We start from the raw sequence: 17,785 nt of genomic DNA on the forward strand, positions 1-17,785 counted from the left end.
TTATTATTATTATTATTATTATTATTATTATTATTATTATTATTATTATTATTATTATTATTATTATTATTATTATTATTATTATTATTATTATTATTATTATATAAACTTTGTTTTTATATAAATTGTTATTTATATAAATTAAACCTGTCGCCTTTGCAAAAACGAAGAATATCAAGTTATCTCATCTTCATATCGACACACTAGAGAAAACATCTTAATCCAAAGCATACTTTTAGGGATGCAGCAATGTTAATGGCTTAAATGTAATAAATGTAGCATTTACTGTTAATCTTAACATCTCTGTTATAAACATTGTATAAAATAAATTAAAAAAATTATTTCGTTACTCTTTTCAGGATAAACTACTTAGCAAACTAGAGGAAAGCGAACCAGATCCACCTACATCCCAGGAAGATGAATGTGTTATTTGCATCAATGCCCGGGCGACCATGCAGACATCACCTTGTGGTCATCGTGTCGTATGTCGGCGATGTTTCGTCAAGACCATTCAGAGTGCGGTGGCACAACGTTTGTTGCCGCTGCGCTGTGTTATTTGTCGGGCCCGTGTCAATCGGCTGACATCATCCAGTGGAACATGGCGTATTCAGGTAGTATTAGACTACATTCAATAAATAACAGTTTATAATGGAAAAATGGTTTTTTGTTTAGGAATCAGCCAGCAGCTATTCCATGGGTGGCAAAAGCTGGGCTTCCGTCGGTGTGTCCGCCGACGGTGTAGCCCCCTCGGCCAGTTCGTATTCCATGAATGATGCCCACAGCGGTCATCACAGTTTCCATTTGCATCCCTCACGCTTTCCCCGTAGCCCAAATGGTCGTGTCTCCCAATCGGATAGCCTGTATTCGATGAGTTCGACCGGTTCGTCGTCGGCAGCTTCTGTATTCTCGAAAACGTCTTCCATTTCAAGTGATTTGTGTTCACCAGCCTCGCCTATATCGCCGACAACTTGCTCGTATAATCAAACATCGATGGTGTTGAACAACCATTTGGCACCGCCCACACCAATCATATCACCCCACTCGCCAACTTCCACATCGGGTTCGGGTACATCCGGAGGTTCACTGTCACCCAAGGATTTGCATGTGCACTCGCATCACAGCGGCTGTCCTAGTGGTTGCTCTGGAGCCATACCTAGGAAACCTCTAAAATCGTTAAGCAATTCATCTTCCAGTGGTTCGTGTAGCAGCAGTAGCGGCAGCACTTCCTGCAATCAATATGTGGCACCCTCGACACACACCTATCCGGGGAGGAGACACACCAAGGGAAAATTGGTGGAACTGCAAAATCGCCTACCGCCCATCAAGGAATTCCGCAGTCCAGCCAAGGTGCCACATCCATCACCGGTCCACATAAGTAATCCAAGATTTCGGTAGGTTTATGGTCCCGATAATTCCAAGTTGTATTCCTTCATGTTTGTTTTCCAAATTCCAGTTATGCTTCCTACACAAAAACCACGCACGACAATGCCAGCAGCAAGGAACCTCCATCGCCACCCAAAAGACCCATGAACATTCACATTAGTGCTTCCCACAATACTTTGGCTCCACCACCCTTGAAAGCCGGTGCTAATGGCAAAATTAGCCCTTTGGCAAGCAAACATCAGCTATCGAAGTCAGCTCACAGCGTTTCAGCTGGCAAAGACAAGAAAACTTCCTCCGCCTACTCGAGCTTGGATAGCACAAAGAACAATAATTCGGCTAAAATTAGCCACAACAACAAAACGGCTGCCTCCACAAATAATATTTCGCTAACGAAATCTTCCTCCGCTTCTACATCCGGTCGTCATAGCCAGTCATCAAATTCAACGACAGGGGCGGCGACAACGACGGCCACGACAACATCTGGATTTTCCACGAGTAAAAGTTTTCCATTGTTCTGCAGCAACAACAACAATAATCACAGTAAGTGGAATTTTTGTTTTCGTGTTTATTCGGTTTGGTGTGTGTGTTCGTGTTTTAATTTTTGTTCGTTTGTAGATTTTTATCCAAAACAAAACGCAAAAGAGTAGCCGGGTTTTATTTTTATTTTATTCGAAAAGGGAAAAAATTATCCACAATAAATAACAGTGAATGGAGAAACGGGGAAACTATGGAGTTTTGGAATAAAATTCTTTTAGAGGACAATATTTAGGTAGTATATGAAAATTATACTTAAGATATATGGTGGAATATTCAAATTGATTGTCGGATTTGATTTTGTAATGACAATCTGTGTAAACATTGCACAACAAATTAAATCTGAAGATCTGTTTTGTTTTAATATAATTTTCTTTATTATTGGATTTTACGTTATTGACGAATAACTTGCCTGTAGTCCAAATTCAGATCATATTTATAAGAAGAATTTCATGCTCGATTTTTGAAGGTATGTTTCTTTGAACTATTTCCCATTCTTGAGTCTATTAAAAGGATTTTATCCTCAAAGTGTTTAACATGGCCCATATTTTGGCCATTTGGTATTAATTTTCTACAATCATCTCGTTATCTACATTTCGAGAGGCACTCAAAAGTTTGCCACCCTCATTTTTTGCTTCCCCTCTCTTCATTACTTTATAGTTTCAAAATAACCTTTTCTAATCGGATTACGGATTAACTGCACATTTTATCTCTTAAATCTCCATTGCAGAAGAAAAGTCAGACAATAAGAAAAATGAATCGGTCGAACGTAGAAAGGAGGAAAAACTTAAATTGAAAGCAGACAAAGAAGCAAGAAAGGTAATTATTTTTTCTTTTCTTGTTCTCAAAGCGCTTAAAATGTCTTTGGATAATCGCTTGATTTTTCGTTTCAATTGCAGGAAGAAAAACGCCTGGCCAAGGAGGAAGAACGCTTGGCAAAACTTATGGCCAAAGAGGAGAAGAAGAAAAGTAAAAAAGAAGCCAAGGAACTGCTGTTAGCACACGATGGCAATTGCAAAAAATAGAGCTAAGATTAAGTAAAGCAATTAGAGAAAAACCAAAAAGAAAAACACGACAAAGATAAATGTAGTAATGAATATGCTTTGCAAAGAAAAAAGAGGAAACCTTATACGTGATATTAAAAGGGAATATGGTGTGTAAATACAGGAGAACTAACAAACAAGCATATATGATGGGGTTTTATGTTCAACATGTGGGATTATTTAAAAAAAAAATGATTTTGAAAGAAAAAATCTGGCATGTTAAAGAGTAATTCATTTTATCTCCAGTTTTAATACAAAATATGGTATTAAAAATGGAAATATGAAGGAAATACCAACACAAAATCAAACATCCTGAAAAATCCCCATAACTTGAAAGTAATATGAGAAAGACGTATTTTATCATTAACTAGAAATATGTTTTAACCAAAATCCCCATTTATTTCTCAAAAAATTTTATAAAAAAAAAATACTAACCTATGTCATATTATTATATAAGCTATTGATAACAACGACTTTTATTCAGTAATATTTTAAATGAATCAATTTTCATTTTTTTTTCTGTTTCATGAAATACAACCATTTTCTTAACAACAATATCATTATTCTCCATTTAGAAATTTCTCTTAATGCCAAAATTCACTAAACATTTTTCAAATTTAGTTTTAATGAATTTGAATTTAATCATGCTATTTTTATGTTAATTCCGTTTCCGTTTCTCTTCCTTACACATTTTATAAGCTTTAGCCAATAGATTTGTTTCTATTTATCTATTCTAGTGTTCTTTATCAGTTATCATTTAAATAATTCACCGGAGGAACGCTTTTTCTTTTGGCAGCACTTTTGTCACAGTGTTTTTTATAATAGATGAAGCACCCTGTTTATCCAAGTATTTATTTTAGACCGTTATTACACCTTACAATTTGTTTTTGGTTAAGGATTTTTAGGAAAGATCCCTAGCTTACTTTAGCTTAAGAATTTTTAATTCAGTATTGTATTGATTTTTTTGATAATACCAAAGCCTACTTATAGGGTCGCCCAGAAGGCGAATTTGGACTATGGTCTTCTCTTGCTGTCAAAACCGAAGAATTATTTAAACGTTATACACGGGTATTTCTGAAAGTAAATAATTTATCATGAATATAATAGGTGTGTCTGGTTACTTTTCCTGCAGGAAAATTTACAGCAACATCTTTCTGAGAGAGGAAGGTAGTTTTATTCTCTTTTCCAAGGAAAATTCGAAAAATAAACAGTAGCTTGCAACTATTCTGCTGATTTGTCAAAACAAACCAATTCGTCCCACATTTAAAGAATTAAAAGAAAGGAAGCACCACTAATTTTAAAAGTTTCATAAATAAAAATTAAATTTGAACGAAAATAAAAATATGAGCAATAAAAGAAAAATAGATTTGATGTGTTCCCCGGAATCCTTTGAATGGCATTTGTCAAAAAATGTTGGAAATATGCATTCATTTTCTTATTACATATTAACCCTTTCAGTGTCAATGAAAATTTTTGTCGAGATAAAAATTTGAAATTCCGTACTAATTTACTAAAATGTGCTCAGAAATTCGAAAACGAAACTAATAGAATATAACTGCAATATTTTTAAATAGCGAACGTGTCTGTTATTAAAAAATATCAAAACTAACGGTTCGTAAGAAAAACAAAAAATGGCAAAGAAAGAGAGTACTTTTAAATGTCAAATATATTTGACAAAAACACTGAAAGGGTTAATATTTACGTTTTTCACATTTTGTAAAGTTGTTCTCCAAAAACAATTAGTCTTGCTAATTCCAAATTGAAAGCACAAAAAGAAATAAACAAATAATTGAAAACATCTGATTAAATGTCTATGAATGAGAAGAAGAAGAGTTGCAAGCGATTGCAAGAAGAAATTTGTCCAGCAAGAATTTGCAAACTCTCACTGCAAGAACTGTCAAAATCTCTCTCCCCTACTGCTCTCTTTTGCAGAACTTTCGGCTTAACAGACGACAATAGTTACAAATTTTAAGGTAACCAGACATAACTATTGTCCAATGAATAATTTTGTAAACATTTTAAAGATATGATTGCATGTCTTGATCTTCTTAATTCTACCATGCTAATTACTATGAATCTCTCCTAAAAACCCCAACCCAAAACCAGCAATGGATCCAATAATGATTTAAGTTATATATTTGTTTCCCTTAAATGCCCCAATTTTAAGGCTCCTATAAATAAACAATGGTTTTGACACTTTTTTGCAATTGACAGGAAAATAAAAACAATAAAAAACTTGTTTTATTTCATGAGTTTTGTTTACATAATAAAAAAATGTTCTAAAAGAAAAACTGTTATAAAGCCAAGTTTTCACAATAACACATCATCAACTCAACAAATATGCACAGACATACACTTTCAAAAACACACTCACACACATAAAGGAGTGCCAAATGGTTTAATTTTCCTAGGTTGAGAAAAAAATAAAAGAAACAAAGACTTTTTGCACAACTCTTGTAGAAGAGAGTTCAGGACAAAAAGTACTTATGTTCAATTATTTATTTATTTTTTTTATTAAAATCCCCCTCTTGTCATTTCATTTTGTATTCATTTTGTTCACAAAACAATTCAGATTTCTGTAATAATGTTCCATTAAGAAAAGGTTGTTTAATATTAAAAAAATTAATACTACTTTAATAAAATAAAATCACAAAAAATTAACCCAGTTAAAAAAAATTTGCTAAAACAGAAAAACTGAAGTTTAGAGAACTTTTAGAATTTGAATAATGTTAATTATTTATATAATAAAACAAATCACATATATAATTATTATAGAATACAAAAGACGTTTTTAAACAAACCAAAAAAGAAATGTCCCTAAAATCGTTTTTTAACCAAGCAAAACAAAACAAAACATGTTTCAATTGTGTTGTTATTGGCAAAAATATATTTTTTATTTAGAATTAAAAAAAACAAACTAACAAATTATTTATTAAATAAATGATATTCTAAAGTAGATTTCATATTTAATCGGGTTTGAAAAACAACAACAAATTAAATTATAGAAAACAACATATATTTAGTAACTCCAAAATGAGAAACATTTACCCATAATTATGAAAAAAAAAAACCAAAACGTTCATCAAGTTCGTAAAACATTTCTCAAATTACGTTATAACCAGAAATGAAAAGCAATGTTTTTTCTAAAAAAAATAACAAGAAAAGAGACACAATTATGGGAAATATGCAAAATACTTACAAGAAAACAAGAGCAACAAATGTTATACATAAAAACATGTATAAAAAGGTAATATGATAAAAGAGAAAATAAAGAAAAACAGCCATGTTATTTAGTTACAAAATATTGTCAATTTTAATGTTAATTTTATTAATTTTGAGAAGCAAGTAAGTATAGGTCTGTCTGGCTACTTTTCCTGCAAGAATTTTCTAGCAACTACTTTCTGAGAGAGTCATGTGGGTTTATTCTCCTTTGTCAGAAAACTATGAAAAGTAAACAGTTTGAATCCTTGTTGCTGATTTGTCAATACAAAACAATTTGACTGACATTAAATGAACACAAAAAAGAAAATGAACTTTGTTCTTAAAAAAACATAACAATTAGGAATTAGGAATAGAATTTCAAAATAAAAACTACCGGATACAGGCAAAAAAAAAAGAGTTGCAAGTGATTGAAATAAGAAATTACAGAAATATGTTGACAGTTCTCTCTTGAATTATTAGGTGTGTCTGGTTACTTTTCCAACTACTCCTTTCTGAGAGAGTAAGGTAGGTTTTATTCTCTTTTGACAAAAAACTATCAACAGTAAAATAGACGGAATCCCTGCAGAAAGTATCAAGCAATCAGCTGATTTGTCAGAACGAAGTAATTTGTGCGCAATAAACAGTAATGAAGCAGAATGAAATTAAAAATGAACCGAAATTAAATTAAAAATGAACCGAAAAAATAAAGCAACCAGCCTTACGATTCCCAAAATAAAGGTGTTTTTAAATTGCTTGCCCAAATATAAATCTCTGGAAGGAAGAAAAGCAAAAATTTACAAAACCTCAATGGAACTGTTAAAATGTCTCTCTCAAATTGTGTTAACAGACGACTTCCAGTGACAATTTGCAACAAACTTTATATGGGAGTCATCCCAACCATTATATGGTGCATACAACTCCTCCACACCGGCGTGTCAGGAACGACCATATAGACCATGTACTATAGAGGGAGGTCCAATGCTATAAGAGAAAACCTTTAGATCAAGAAGCCTATCAGGCAGATCTGAGTGGTATTCACACCGATGCAGTCGCAGATGACATCAGCAATTACAGGATGAATGCCGTCCTCGGAGGCCATTCCCATCTATTGCAGCTGAAGAACATCAGCTGCCTAGACAAACCAGGGTAAATTTGGCGCAATTATGTTCAGGATGGTGCAGTCGTCTCAATTCGTATCGGGCACGAATTGACGAAGACGTGTGATACAGGCCCACACAATACGCTGTACTTCTTTAATTGCACCGCCAAACCTACCTAACTCACTCCAGACGATCTCTGGTTACACCCACTAAAGGTAGCCGAGTTTTTCAAACTAGAGCTCGAACCAGATAAGTAGAATACAAACATCTACATGTACTACTGCTACAACAACAAACTTTACACATGCGAGAATGAAAAGTAAAACCTATTAAAAGCTGAAATTATAGATTCCAGTTAGTCAAATTTAAAAGTGCTTCGCAAAAACCTCAAAAATTTCCAGACAAGTAGGGTGAGAATTACAAAATTATCAATAGATTCTAACTATTGTACGTGGTCATTGGCCATTTTAGAGCAATCTCTGAGTTCTACATCATTAATAAATTCATATTATTCTCCTTATTATACTTTCAAAATCTTTTATTCATTATCACTACACAAACCAAGATTTTGAATTTAAATTTTCAAAATCTTTTATATAGGTAAATTTGGAAGACTTTCTGCCTTGAGAAATGGTAATACGAAATAGCATCCAACTCCATTGGGGAAATCTTGTGAACACCTTAAAAACTAAATGAAACTGAATTGTTTTTAAAAACATAGCTATTAGGGAGCCATTTTAGAATATTATCTCCATCTACTTTCTCCATTCACTTGAAAAAATCTTCCTCAAATGTTCACTTTTCACAATTTAATGCTCCATTACTACCCTTAATACTCCACCTTCATTCCGATGTTTTAGGCATAAGTTTACTGATTTATTAAATTATGTTCGATATAAAAAATAAAACTTAAAATATATATTAATAAAAAATGAATGGCGAAGTTTGCTCATTAAACTCTAAATATCACTTTCAGTTGGCACCATAAGACTTCAAACAAAGTTCCAAATCAGTGGCGTATTTGTGGGGTAAATCACCACCGCAGCCATAACCGCCCAGCTTATGGATGGCAGCATAATCGAAACAGTTGACAGCACCGTCCTTGTTGCAATCCTGGCCGTATTTGAGCATATAGTTTTGGATGGTATTGGCGGCACAGTAGGGATCATTTACACAGTTGGCATAAGCTGAAACAAAAAAAAACCAAGAAAAAATGACGTTAAACATTAAAAAAAATATTTGCACTGTTGCAGAACCTGCAAAAATCGTCAATGGTGCGATTTTATCGATATCGTAAAGGGAAAATAAGTTATCGTAACAAAATCTCTTACATTCTTGCAGTTCTGGAACAGACCAAATATCTGCACTGTTTCAGAACCTGCAAAAATCTACAAATTTGTAATTTATTTTTGCTATCATAAAAGCAAAATCGATTTTCGGAATAGACACTTTACATCCTTGCAGGTTCTATTATCTACTCAACTTACCAGTTTCCGATTCAGCAGGTTCGCCATTAATTGTAAGTTTGCCGCCATCAGCCCAATAGGCCCATGTAATGCGGAACAAACCACAAACACCGCCGGCACAATAGTTCGTTTGATTACAACCAGATGAGGCCTCACAGATGCAGCCCAAACAAATATCTGTCACTGGTTTTTCTAGAAGTGAAAAAAAAACAAACAAATAAACAAAACATTTCAATGTCAATAATCAAGATTGCTGATAGATAATAAAATTATTGTATTTATTAGCTAATAAAACAATTATGCAATTACATGCATTCCATTTCTGAGAATTTCTGTTTGGCTGGCTGACCTATAATCTACGAAAAAAAAAAAATCTCATCCAATTTCACCTTGTTAAAATGTTATCAGCACTTTGGTGACCTAAATTTTATTTGCGTTCGTTTTTTTAATCTTCCCATTTGTCGTCAGTTTTTGATTTGATTTGAATATATTCCGAGAATGTGAATTTCAGGTTCTTTGTTGTTATTGTTGTTTATAAAAACAAAGTCTGGGACAGTGAATGAGTTTAGTATCGCATCATCATCAATAAATTCCAAAATAAATTTCTCAAATCAAATACAACACCTAAAATCCATAAAATTTGATATTTCATTACACATCACTGATGATTTTGATTACTAAATAATTGAAATTAAATTGTAAAACGTAATTTCGCATGGGACCATTAACATTTGTAATTTTGTTGTCACTCGAATTTGTTGTGAATTCTATTTAAATGTAATCCTAGAGGCTTACATTCACAATTCATAATTAATGCATTTTTTTATTGTGGCCAAACACTGTGCAACATGTAAACATTCATTACCGGATTAGATTAACATTCAACTCAGAATTTAATTGTTGGTGTCAATCTAATGAAGACCACATTTTTTTATTATTTTGACACTTACAATTAATCAATTGCCAATATTCATGACTTATCGATGCTATATGCTAACATTTCCTCACTATTGGCCTCATCAGGTTAGAGAGGACACACATCAATTTGAATAAAATTAATTTGAATTGACAATTACTACAACTTCCTGTCAGATTAAACAAAAAATAAAAATAGGAAAGATACTCGTTTTTACAAGATTATATTTTCCCCCATTCTCTTATGTTATTTAGCCTTTTTTTTTGCTATACTAAACTCTACTTAGTTGATAATGAACGCCCCTGAACCTTGAAGTGGAAGAAAAATGATCTTAACTCTCGTCTGCCGGCTGGCCGTTGCTTGCGATGATATGCCTGAGGTAAGAAGTTTCAATGTACAGCAGATATGTTGCTATCTTCAATTTGAATGACAACAGCAACAAGTTTTGCAACTTTTCCAAAACCTGACAACCAACATCCACAGTCATTTAACTGTATTCTGGCTTGGAGGAATAACTAAAACACTTTAGACAATGGCAGGGTGCATAAAGCGGTAAGCACCTTTTTTCAAGAGGCATGCCAAGTGGTGGAACTGCATTTCCAGTGAATTGAGATCGTTTTTACGACGACCTTCAAAGAAGTTCAATGTAATTTGCGTTTTTAAGTATGGAGGAAGGCTTACCAGGCAATTGATTTTAATATCTTATGTTTATTCAAAACGCTATTCTTCTTGGGAAAGACCATTACCATAATTTAGTCGAACAATAACGACACAGATTAGCAAAAAGTAATTCAAAATTTTATAAAAATAATCTTACTAGACATGGCTGATATACCAATAAAAATCAGACTCAGTCTTAATTGCATTTGCCTGGACTTAATTGCATTTGCCTAATATCTCTGAATAACCATGGGCTGGGTTAAAATACTTTAAGCTATCAGAAATTGCTGGCTAAAAATCAAAAATGCTATATTCCAGAATATGGCCTATATAAGGTAGGTCGAAAAGCCCATCTGACAACTCTTCGCTTAACATATTTTGTGACATATCATAAAGGGAAGCCATAGTCGGATTCGAATTTTGCCATCGTTTCCCTTTATAATTTGACATTAATATGCATAGTCATGATGCCAAGCTGTTTATGTACTTGCACCTTAATTTTCCAGTCAAAAGACATAATTGCGATCTGAAATTCAAAGGGAGTCAAATCAAACAACCAAATTTATTGTCAAACTTTTGTCTTCTTGACTGACCTTATGTAGGTCTTGTTCCAAAACTAAAAATAACCACACATTTTTACTACAATAACACATTCTACCTTGATAATATCAAAAAAATAATAAATTAGAACTAAGTTGCGGATTCTGGAACGGAAATAAACTGTATTAAGAATCATTTACACGGATGAAGTTAAATGACCCCCAAATGACATGAATTATTACTCCCTCCCCATTGGAACGGTAATATTTCTTTCAAACTAATGTAATAAATTATTTGCAACTGGAGTGAAAGGGGAGTGACAAATGCTGGCGGCAATTTAAATCATTGAATGATAAATTTCTTTTTTGTTTCGAATTATTTACGGGAAAATTTGTTATCGGAATTTCAAGCAAATAAATAATGATCTGGTTTCTCTTTTTTGGAATACCACAGCAACAAGATATGAATGCAAAATGGATTTTTTGACAAAAACAACAACAAAATTATAAACAAAATCTTAGTCATTTTTGTTCACTTCATACAGGCAACAAACAAAAATTGTTTTCATACAAATTACTTTTCAATTGAAAGAGGCTAATAAGGCTTATGATGACAGACAAAGGTGTGGGTGGACAATAATATTGTACATTTGTTTTTTGTCTCTACATGAGAAAATAATCAGCTTAACAATTATTCAATTATTGTTTTAATGACCTATTTCTTGAAAAAACACAATAATTTATTTTTTATACGTGAGCTAAAACCCCAGGCAACACTCATGTTCAAAAAAAAAAAACATATAAGTGATTTCTAGGTCGGTCATGTTTTTGTTGGAGTTCTTTAACCTTTGTTATTTTCCTACTATCATGTTATGAATTACTAATTATCATATTTCTGGTAAATAAATGTTTCAACAGAAAAGCCAAGATCTTTTTAGAATTTCGTCTAAGTATTTTTAGGTTTTTGGGAAATCCCTTCTATACGGCAATGAAACATAAGCTTGGCGACTGATAGTATCAACGTGAGTTTGGGAATTTTTTTATAACACCATATCCCATTGTAGTTGTTATTTCATGTTGCATGACGTTTGTTCAAACTTAAATTGTTGTTAGATAATTATCTTTCATATATTAGTCTCGAAGCCAATTTAATTCATTAAGAGTTAATTTCCAACGAAACAATATTTAAAAAACTGGTTTTATAATACAAAGCTAATAATATTTGTATACAAAATTGAGAACTTAAAAAATATTTAATAAAAATGCTTTATATTTAAACATAAAGCATATGCTTATAACCAAAGATTGTGTTTTTTCCCTCGTCGTAAAGTACCGAATACATTTATTTTCCCACCAGCAACAATTCATAATTCATAAACAATAAAATTGTACATTGTCTATGTCATCCATTTAATTTCATTCACTATCCACCTAAACGCGTGGAATTTACAATTTTATCGTAAATAAACACACACACACAACTGCCATTGTATTGTTTATATGTACATCCGTTAAGAACACCGGTTAATTCGCACTGAATTGTTAATAAACCAATGGTGCTAATCGTCTAAAGAAATTATTTTGAATAAGAAAAGAAACGGGTTTAGTTTTCATTGTTACTCCCAAACGGAATTTGTTTATTCGTCTTTGATAGACAAAACAAAAAACCCACAAGATATCAAACTGATTTGTCAATATAAAAATAAACCGATTGGATCATAAAAAAGATTAAAATTTAAAAGATTCTAAGAACTTTCATACAAAAAAACTGGATTTTTCGTCGCTTATCAAAGATGTATTATAAATCGATTTAGATTCATATTTTCAATGAAAATTACTCATCCTATTGTTCTAATTTACATACCTTGGGCAAGAGTTATTGCAAACAACGCCAGACACACAACACTGGCCACGGTGAAGGCATAGAAACTTTTATTGGACATTTTGTTGGTTTATTGTTTATTTAACAGTTATTTCTTTTATTTATTAAACACTTTTTGTTTCGACCAATTTCTAACAACCGCGTTTTGGGATTTGCAATCAATGAACCTCAGCTCTTGATAAACGTTTTTAAACTAAAATAATTTTTCGCTTTCCTAGATTTTTAAATCGCTTCAATATTTGGTTTAAAAGCTTTTGATATGAGCTTTCTCAAAGTTTTGTTTGGAACGCTTTAGCACAAAAGACTTAAGAAGCAAGCGTTGATTCAAACAACATTCAAAAGCTTATGACTAACAGAAATTATACAAAACGACCAAACTCATGAAAAGTGTTCACTAAGGACATTAAAATATGTAATTTTTATCCTTGGCCTGTTCCAGAACTCCAAGAATGTAAAAGTTTTTCCTACGATAACCGATTTTCCCTTTATGATATCGAAAAAATTGCAAAGCTAGTAGATTCTTGCAGGTACTGGAACGGAGCACCTTTCAACAAATATTATAGCCGTTCATTCTTTCGGAGTACCATCTACAAACAATGCCTACAAAAGCGATACAAAACATCGTGATTTTGCTGAACAAAATGAATTTAACATGAATGAATTTGAACTAGAAGATAAATTTATCGGTACGTTTTTGGTACTTTACTTAGTGGTACTTAATAATAAACAAATATAATCTTATCTTATATAACATTTATACAATTCAATGAGAATTTTCAGAAAGGATTAGTGAAATAGTACGTAATAATTACGAACTCTTGAAACTAGAAAAATTAATCTCCTTACAGAAAGTTTGTCAAATAGAAAACAATTTTTACTATAGATATATAAAACACGTAGAGATGGTACCGCACCCAACGTTAAGCTCATGTAATTCCACCAGTTGATTTCTAAATAAGAATCAAATCCAAAACCCAATCAGCGTTAAACTCATGGAATTGCACCAATTGATGTATAAATGAGAATTAATTCCAAAACCTATCCATAAAACCCTGCGTCACCAACAACACCCGAATTAATAACACAAATAAGCATTTTCTTGCTCAAATTATAAAAGAAATCTCATTGTTTTATTTGAAACCACAGTTAGTGTTACACCTTAGATCTTGTTGAAGGCAGCAATGTCAACAGATTGAACGAAATCTTCGAATTCTTGAATCTTTTCAGTCAACAAATCAATGGAGACCTTGTCGTCTTCAATGACGCACATAATTTGCAACTTGTTGATACCGTAACCGACTGGAACCAACTTGGAGGCACCCCACAACAGACCGTCCATTTCAATGGTACGCACATTCTTTTCCATTTCTTTCATGTCGGTTTCGTCATCCCATGGCTTGACATCCAACAACACGGAAGACTTGGCAATTAAGGCGGGTTTCTTTGATTTCTTGGCGGCATAGGCAGCAACACGTTCTTCACGGATTCTGGCGGCTTCAGCATCTTCTTCTTCATCGTCGGAACCGAATAGATCGACATCATCATCGTCATCGGCTACTGTGGGTTTGGCACCAGCAGCTTGTGGCAAAGGAGAACCACCCCAAGCAGCTTTTTCGGTGGCATCGAAGGATGCAATGTGTTTGTACCAACGGAGAACGTGTGGGAAGTCACCAGAAGGAGCCTTGCCCAAGGCTTCGAACACAGAAAGATCAGCTTTGCTTGGTTCATAACTGCAATGCAAAAAAATTGAATAACGTCATCAAAAATGCCGACGTTTCTTTTCAAACATAACCTCAAATAGGAGATGCCAGCCAAACTACTTACCCGCTGATGTAGCTGTTATCGGCCAAGAAATTGTTCAATTCCTTAAGACCTTGTGGGGTTTTAACATCACCGAAAGCCATCTCTGTTTATTTATTTTTAAAAATATAAATTAAAAACTTAAAATTATCTGGTTCGTAGGCCAAAGTCTTCTGCTCGCCAAAATCCACAACCGGAAAGAACGTGGGTACGAAATAGTAGAGCTGGCAAACAATCGATGGCACAGTCGGTCAATCGATTGCATTTATGTATCGATTATCGCTCATCAGAAATATGCCATGTTCTCATTAGCATTTGGTTGAGAAAAGTGTCATTTTCTTCGGAAAAGAACAAAGTAGCGTAGGTCCAAAATTGAGTTTTTAAGATAGAGGTTCAAAAAAGAAGTGGCATTCACCTCCATTCTTTTCCATAAAACTACTTCTTTTTCCCATAAACTTTTCGAGTCTATTTTTAGATTCATTTGTTTGTATTCGTTGTAGTTTTCAACATTAAACAATAAAACGGTATTGCAGAACTACCAGATGATTACAGTTTTTTGTGAGTATGCCCGAATGTTTTACCCCGATGTTGTCTTGTTATCAGAAACATTTATAATGTTACTTTAAAAATGGAGAAAAATAAGAAATAAAAGAGAAACACTTGCAATGTAAATGTGAACATTTTACCACGATAACCGTTTTTTTCTTTTTGATATCGAAAAAATTGCAAAAATAGTAGATTATCCTAGGTTTTGGAACAGAGCAAGTATTTATGAAAGTATTTACCATATTTAGCATGTTTCCATTGGAAACCGAACAACGTTGTTCGCTCTCAGAATTAGGTACACAATATACGGCACGATTCGTAATTCATAATTTGTAGTTTTCATTCATAATTTTCAGTCTTCCCAAAATTTCATTAAATTTTTCTATTTTCAATTTTTAAATGTCATAATTTATTTTTTCGATAAATGCTCTCATTTGTTAGGGATGGTACATATTTTTTCGTTGTTTTGAATATTATTTGATTTGAACCATGGTACAATGAATTCAAGGTAGGACAGAATACCATATGATTTCAATTTTTTTTTATTTTTCTGGCTTAATATGTCAACTTCATTTGTTTGTGTGTGCGTATTCTTTTCAATAATAAAAAAATTGTTCAGAAAATATTCAAATTCGGGTGTTTTCAAAATGCTTATTGCAACACATGCATCGACAAAGTCAACAGTTTTTGTCGCGAAATAAACCATAAGATATATATAGAACATGATTTTGAAAATAAATTTTGATCTTTCATTCAGTTTTCGCGGTTTTAAATTATTTATTCAAAATCAATGCAACAAGTTCTTTGCTTTTTTATTGTTTCGATAATGATTCTGAAATTACAAGCCAAACAGGTAGACCTCTATACTTGCAATTTTTTCAAAGTTAGCCTACCTTGTATTCATTGTACCATGATTTGAACAATGTACAAATATGAGTGTTCGCCCAGGAAATTTTGTGTGAAGAATTAGCAGGGAATACATAAAGCGCTTATTTGGCTGTCTTAAGTCATCGGCTGGCTTCTTCGGAAATGAACAAAGGAGCCTAGGTCAACCCATGGTACAATGATATCAAGGTAGGGCTATGATACCATATGATTTTAATTTTTTTATTTTCTTGGCTTAATATGTCATCTTTATTTGTTTTGTGTAATTGTTTTCTTTTCAATAACAAAAAAATTGTTCAGAAAACATTCAAATTCGGGTGTTTTCAAAATGTTTATTTCAACGTATGCATCAACAAAAGCTAGAGTTTTGGTAGCGAAATAATCCTTTAGAAATATATAGTACATGATTTTGAAAAGAAGTGTTGACCTTTCATTCAGTTATCGAGGTTTTCAATTATTTATTCAAAATAAATGCAACAAGTTGTTTGATTTTTTATTGTTTTGGTACTAATTCTGACATTAAAAGCCAAACAGATAGACATCTATACTTGCCATTTTTTCAAAGTTGGCCTACCTTCTCTTCATTGTACCATGGGTCAACCTAAAACTCCTTTGTTCATTTACGAAGAAGCCAGCCGATGACTTAAGCCAGCCAAATATGCGTTTTATGTATTTCCAGCCTTAGTTTTTTCATAGTTAAGGTTCAAACAACGAACAGAGAGCGAATCAAGTGCAGTGGAAACGCCACATTTCTCATGGCCAAACGGAAATTATAACCCTGTTTATATAGGAACTAAAACAAACAATTCATGGGGGATTTAAGTTTTTCTATTTTACAACGAGCGATGGTAGGAGACCCTAAAGTAATTTATTCACATTTAAATGCCGGAGTGCTCCAACGCTTGAATTCCAACACGAATCACCAATATGCTTTTGTACGCTTGTAAACAATATGATAAGCTGTCACTGGAATAATTTTAACAGCTGTCGGACTAGTGGCAGCAATGACAGCAGTCTGAAGTTGGTTGCAGTTTTTATACCCTCCACCCATGGTAGAAGAATATAGGTAGACGAATCGACACAGCTGCTGGGACAATGAACTGTCAAAACAATTTTGCAATTGAAAATGTTGAATGAAAATTTATTTACACTTGTAAAAAATGTTGAAATTCCTAATTATAATAACCTCCGAACGACGTCGTATAAGAAAACATATAAAAATCTACTTATATTTGAATAAACATTTAAAAATTTTTGACATATCAATGTTCCCAAGCATGATGCATCTACCTGTATTTTTCTACCATGCCCTCCACCATACTATGTGTATTTTGGCAATAGCCCCCATATAACGGTACATGCCGATATTCGGTACTTTGTTGATTTTAGCGAGATTATTCACCGAAATTGTTTCAAATTTCGCATTTGAAGTTCGTAGTGGATACTACATCCTATGACAGAAAATTGTCTGTGCAGGTCCACGTTTTATAACCCCCATGGCACTTCCCTATATTCGGTATTTTAATGATTTTAGCTACATTATAAACAGTTTTTATTTTTAAGTTTCGCATTTGAATATTGTAATAGCTTGTGACAAAAGTTGCCTATGCAGGTTCATGTCGTCTTATAGACCCTATAATACGACTACATTCGGTATTTTTAAGATTTTAACAGAATTTTTAACGGATTTTATTTTTTTGTTTTAGTTTTACTACTTAAAAAGTACTGGAACACAACTCATGTCTGTCAAACTACGATAACCGATTTTCCCTTTATGAATGATATCGGAGAACATTTTTAATTCAATCACAATAATGCTACCAGTATCAC

The 17,785-nt window shown here is 32.9% G+C and overlaps 3 protein-coding genes across 3 annotated transcripts in view; 1 reads left to right on the forward strand and 2 right to left on the reverse strand.

Annotated features, from left to right (window-relative positions):
• The window catches only part of LOC101887746 (uncharacterized), a 47,373-nt gene extending 44,061 nt beyond the window's left edge, over positions 1-3,312 (forward strand). Inside the window, exons 2-6 of the mRNA XM_020037370.2 lie at positions 360-611; positions 673-1,391; positions 1,454-1,923; positions 2,648-2,736; positions 2,817-3,312. Coding sequence (XP_019892929.1) covers positions 360-611; positions 673-1,391; positions 1,454-1,923; positions 2,648-2,736; positions 2,817-2,942 — 1,656 coding nt within the window. The 3' untranslated portion in view covers positions 2,943-3,312. The remainder of the gene's footprint in view (positions 1-359; positions 612-672; positions 1,392-1,453; positions 1,924-2,647; positions 2,737-2,816) is intronic.
• Positions 3,313-8,107: 4,795 nt separating this feature from the next.
• Positions 8,108-12,924, reverse strand: LOC101897516 (lysozyme). The gene is made up of 3 exons (XM_020037373.2): positions 12,707-12,924; positions 8,749-8,919; positions 8,108-8,448 (listed from the first exon to the last, which is right to left on the reverse strand). The coding sequence occupies exons 1-3, from the start codon at positions 12,783-12,785 to the stop codon at positions 8,234-8,236; spliced, it is 465 nt and encodes a 154-aa protein (XP_019892932.2). The 5' UTR covers positions 12,786-12,924; the 3' UTR covers positions 8,108-8,233.
• Positions 12,925-13,818: 894 nt separating this feature from the next.
• LOC101897687 (probable elongation factor 1-beta) lies at positions 13,819-14,735 on the reverse strand. The gene is made up of 2 exons (XM_005185202.4): positions 14,549-14,735; positions 13,819-14,454 (listed from the first exon to the last, which is right to left on the reverse strand). Exons 1-2 carry the CDS (start codon positions 14,626-14,628, stop codon positions 13,884-13,886), a joined length of 651 nt encoding a protein of 216 aa, XP_005185259.1. The 5' UTR covers positions 14,629-14,735; the 3' UTR covers positions 13,819-13,883.
• Positions 14,736-17,785: the final 3,050 nt, after the last annotated feature.

Source organism: Musca domestica, unplaced genomic scaffold (assembly GCF_030504385.1).
Source record: "Musca domestica strain aabys unplaced genomic scaffold, Musca_domestica.polishedcontigs.V.1.1 25, whole genome shotgun sequence".
NCBI lineage: Eukaryota > Metazoa > Arthropoda > Insecta > Diptera > Muscidae > Musca > Musca domestica.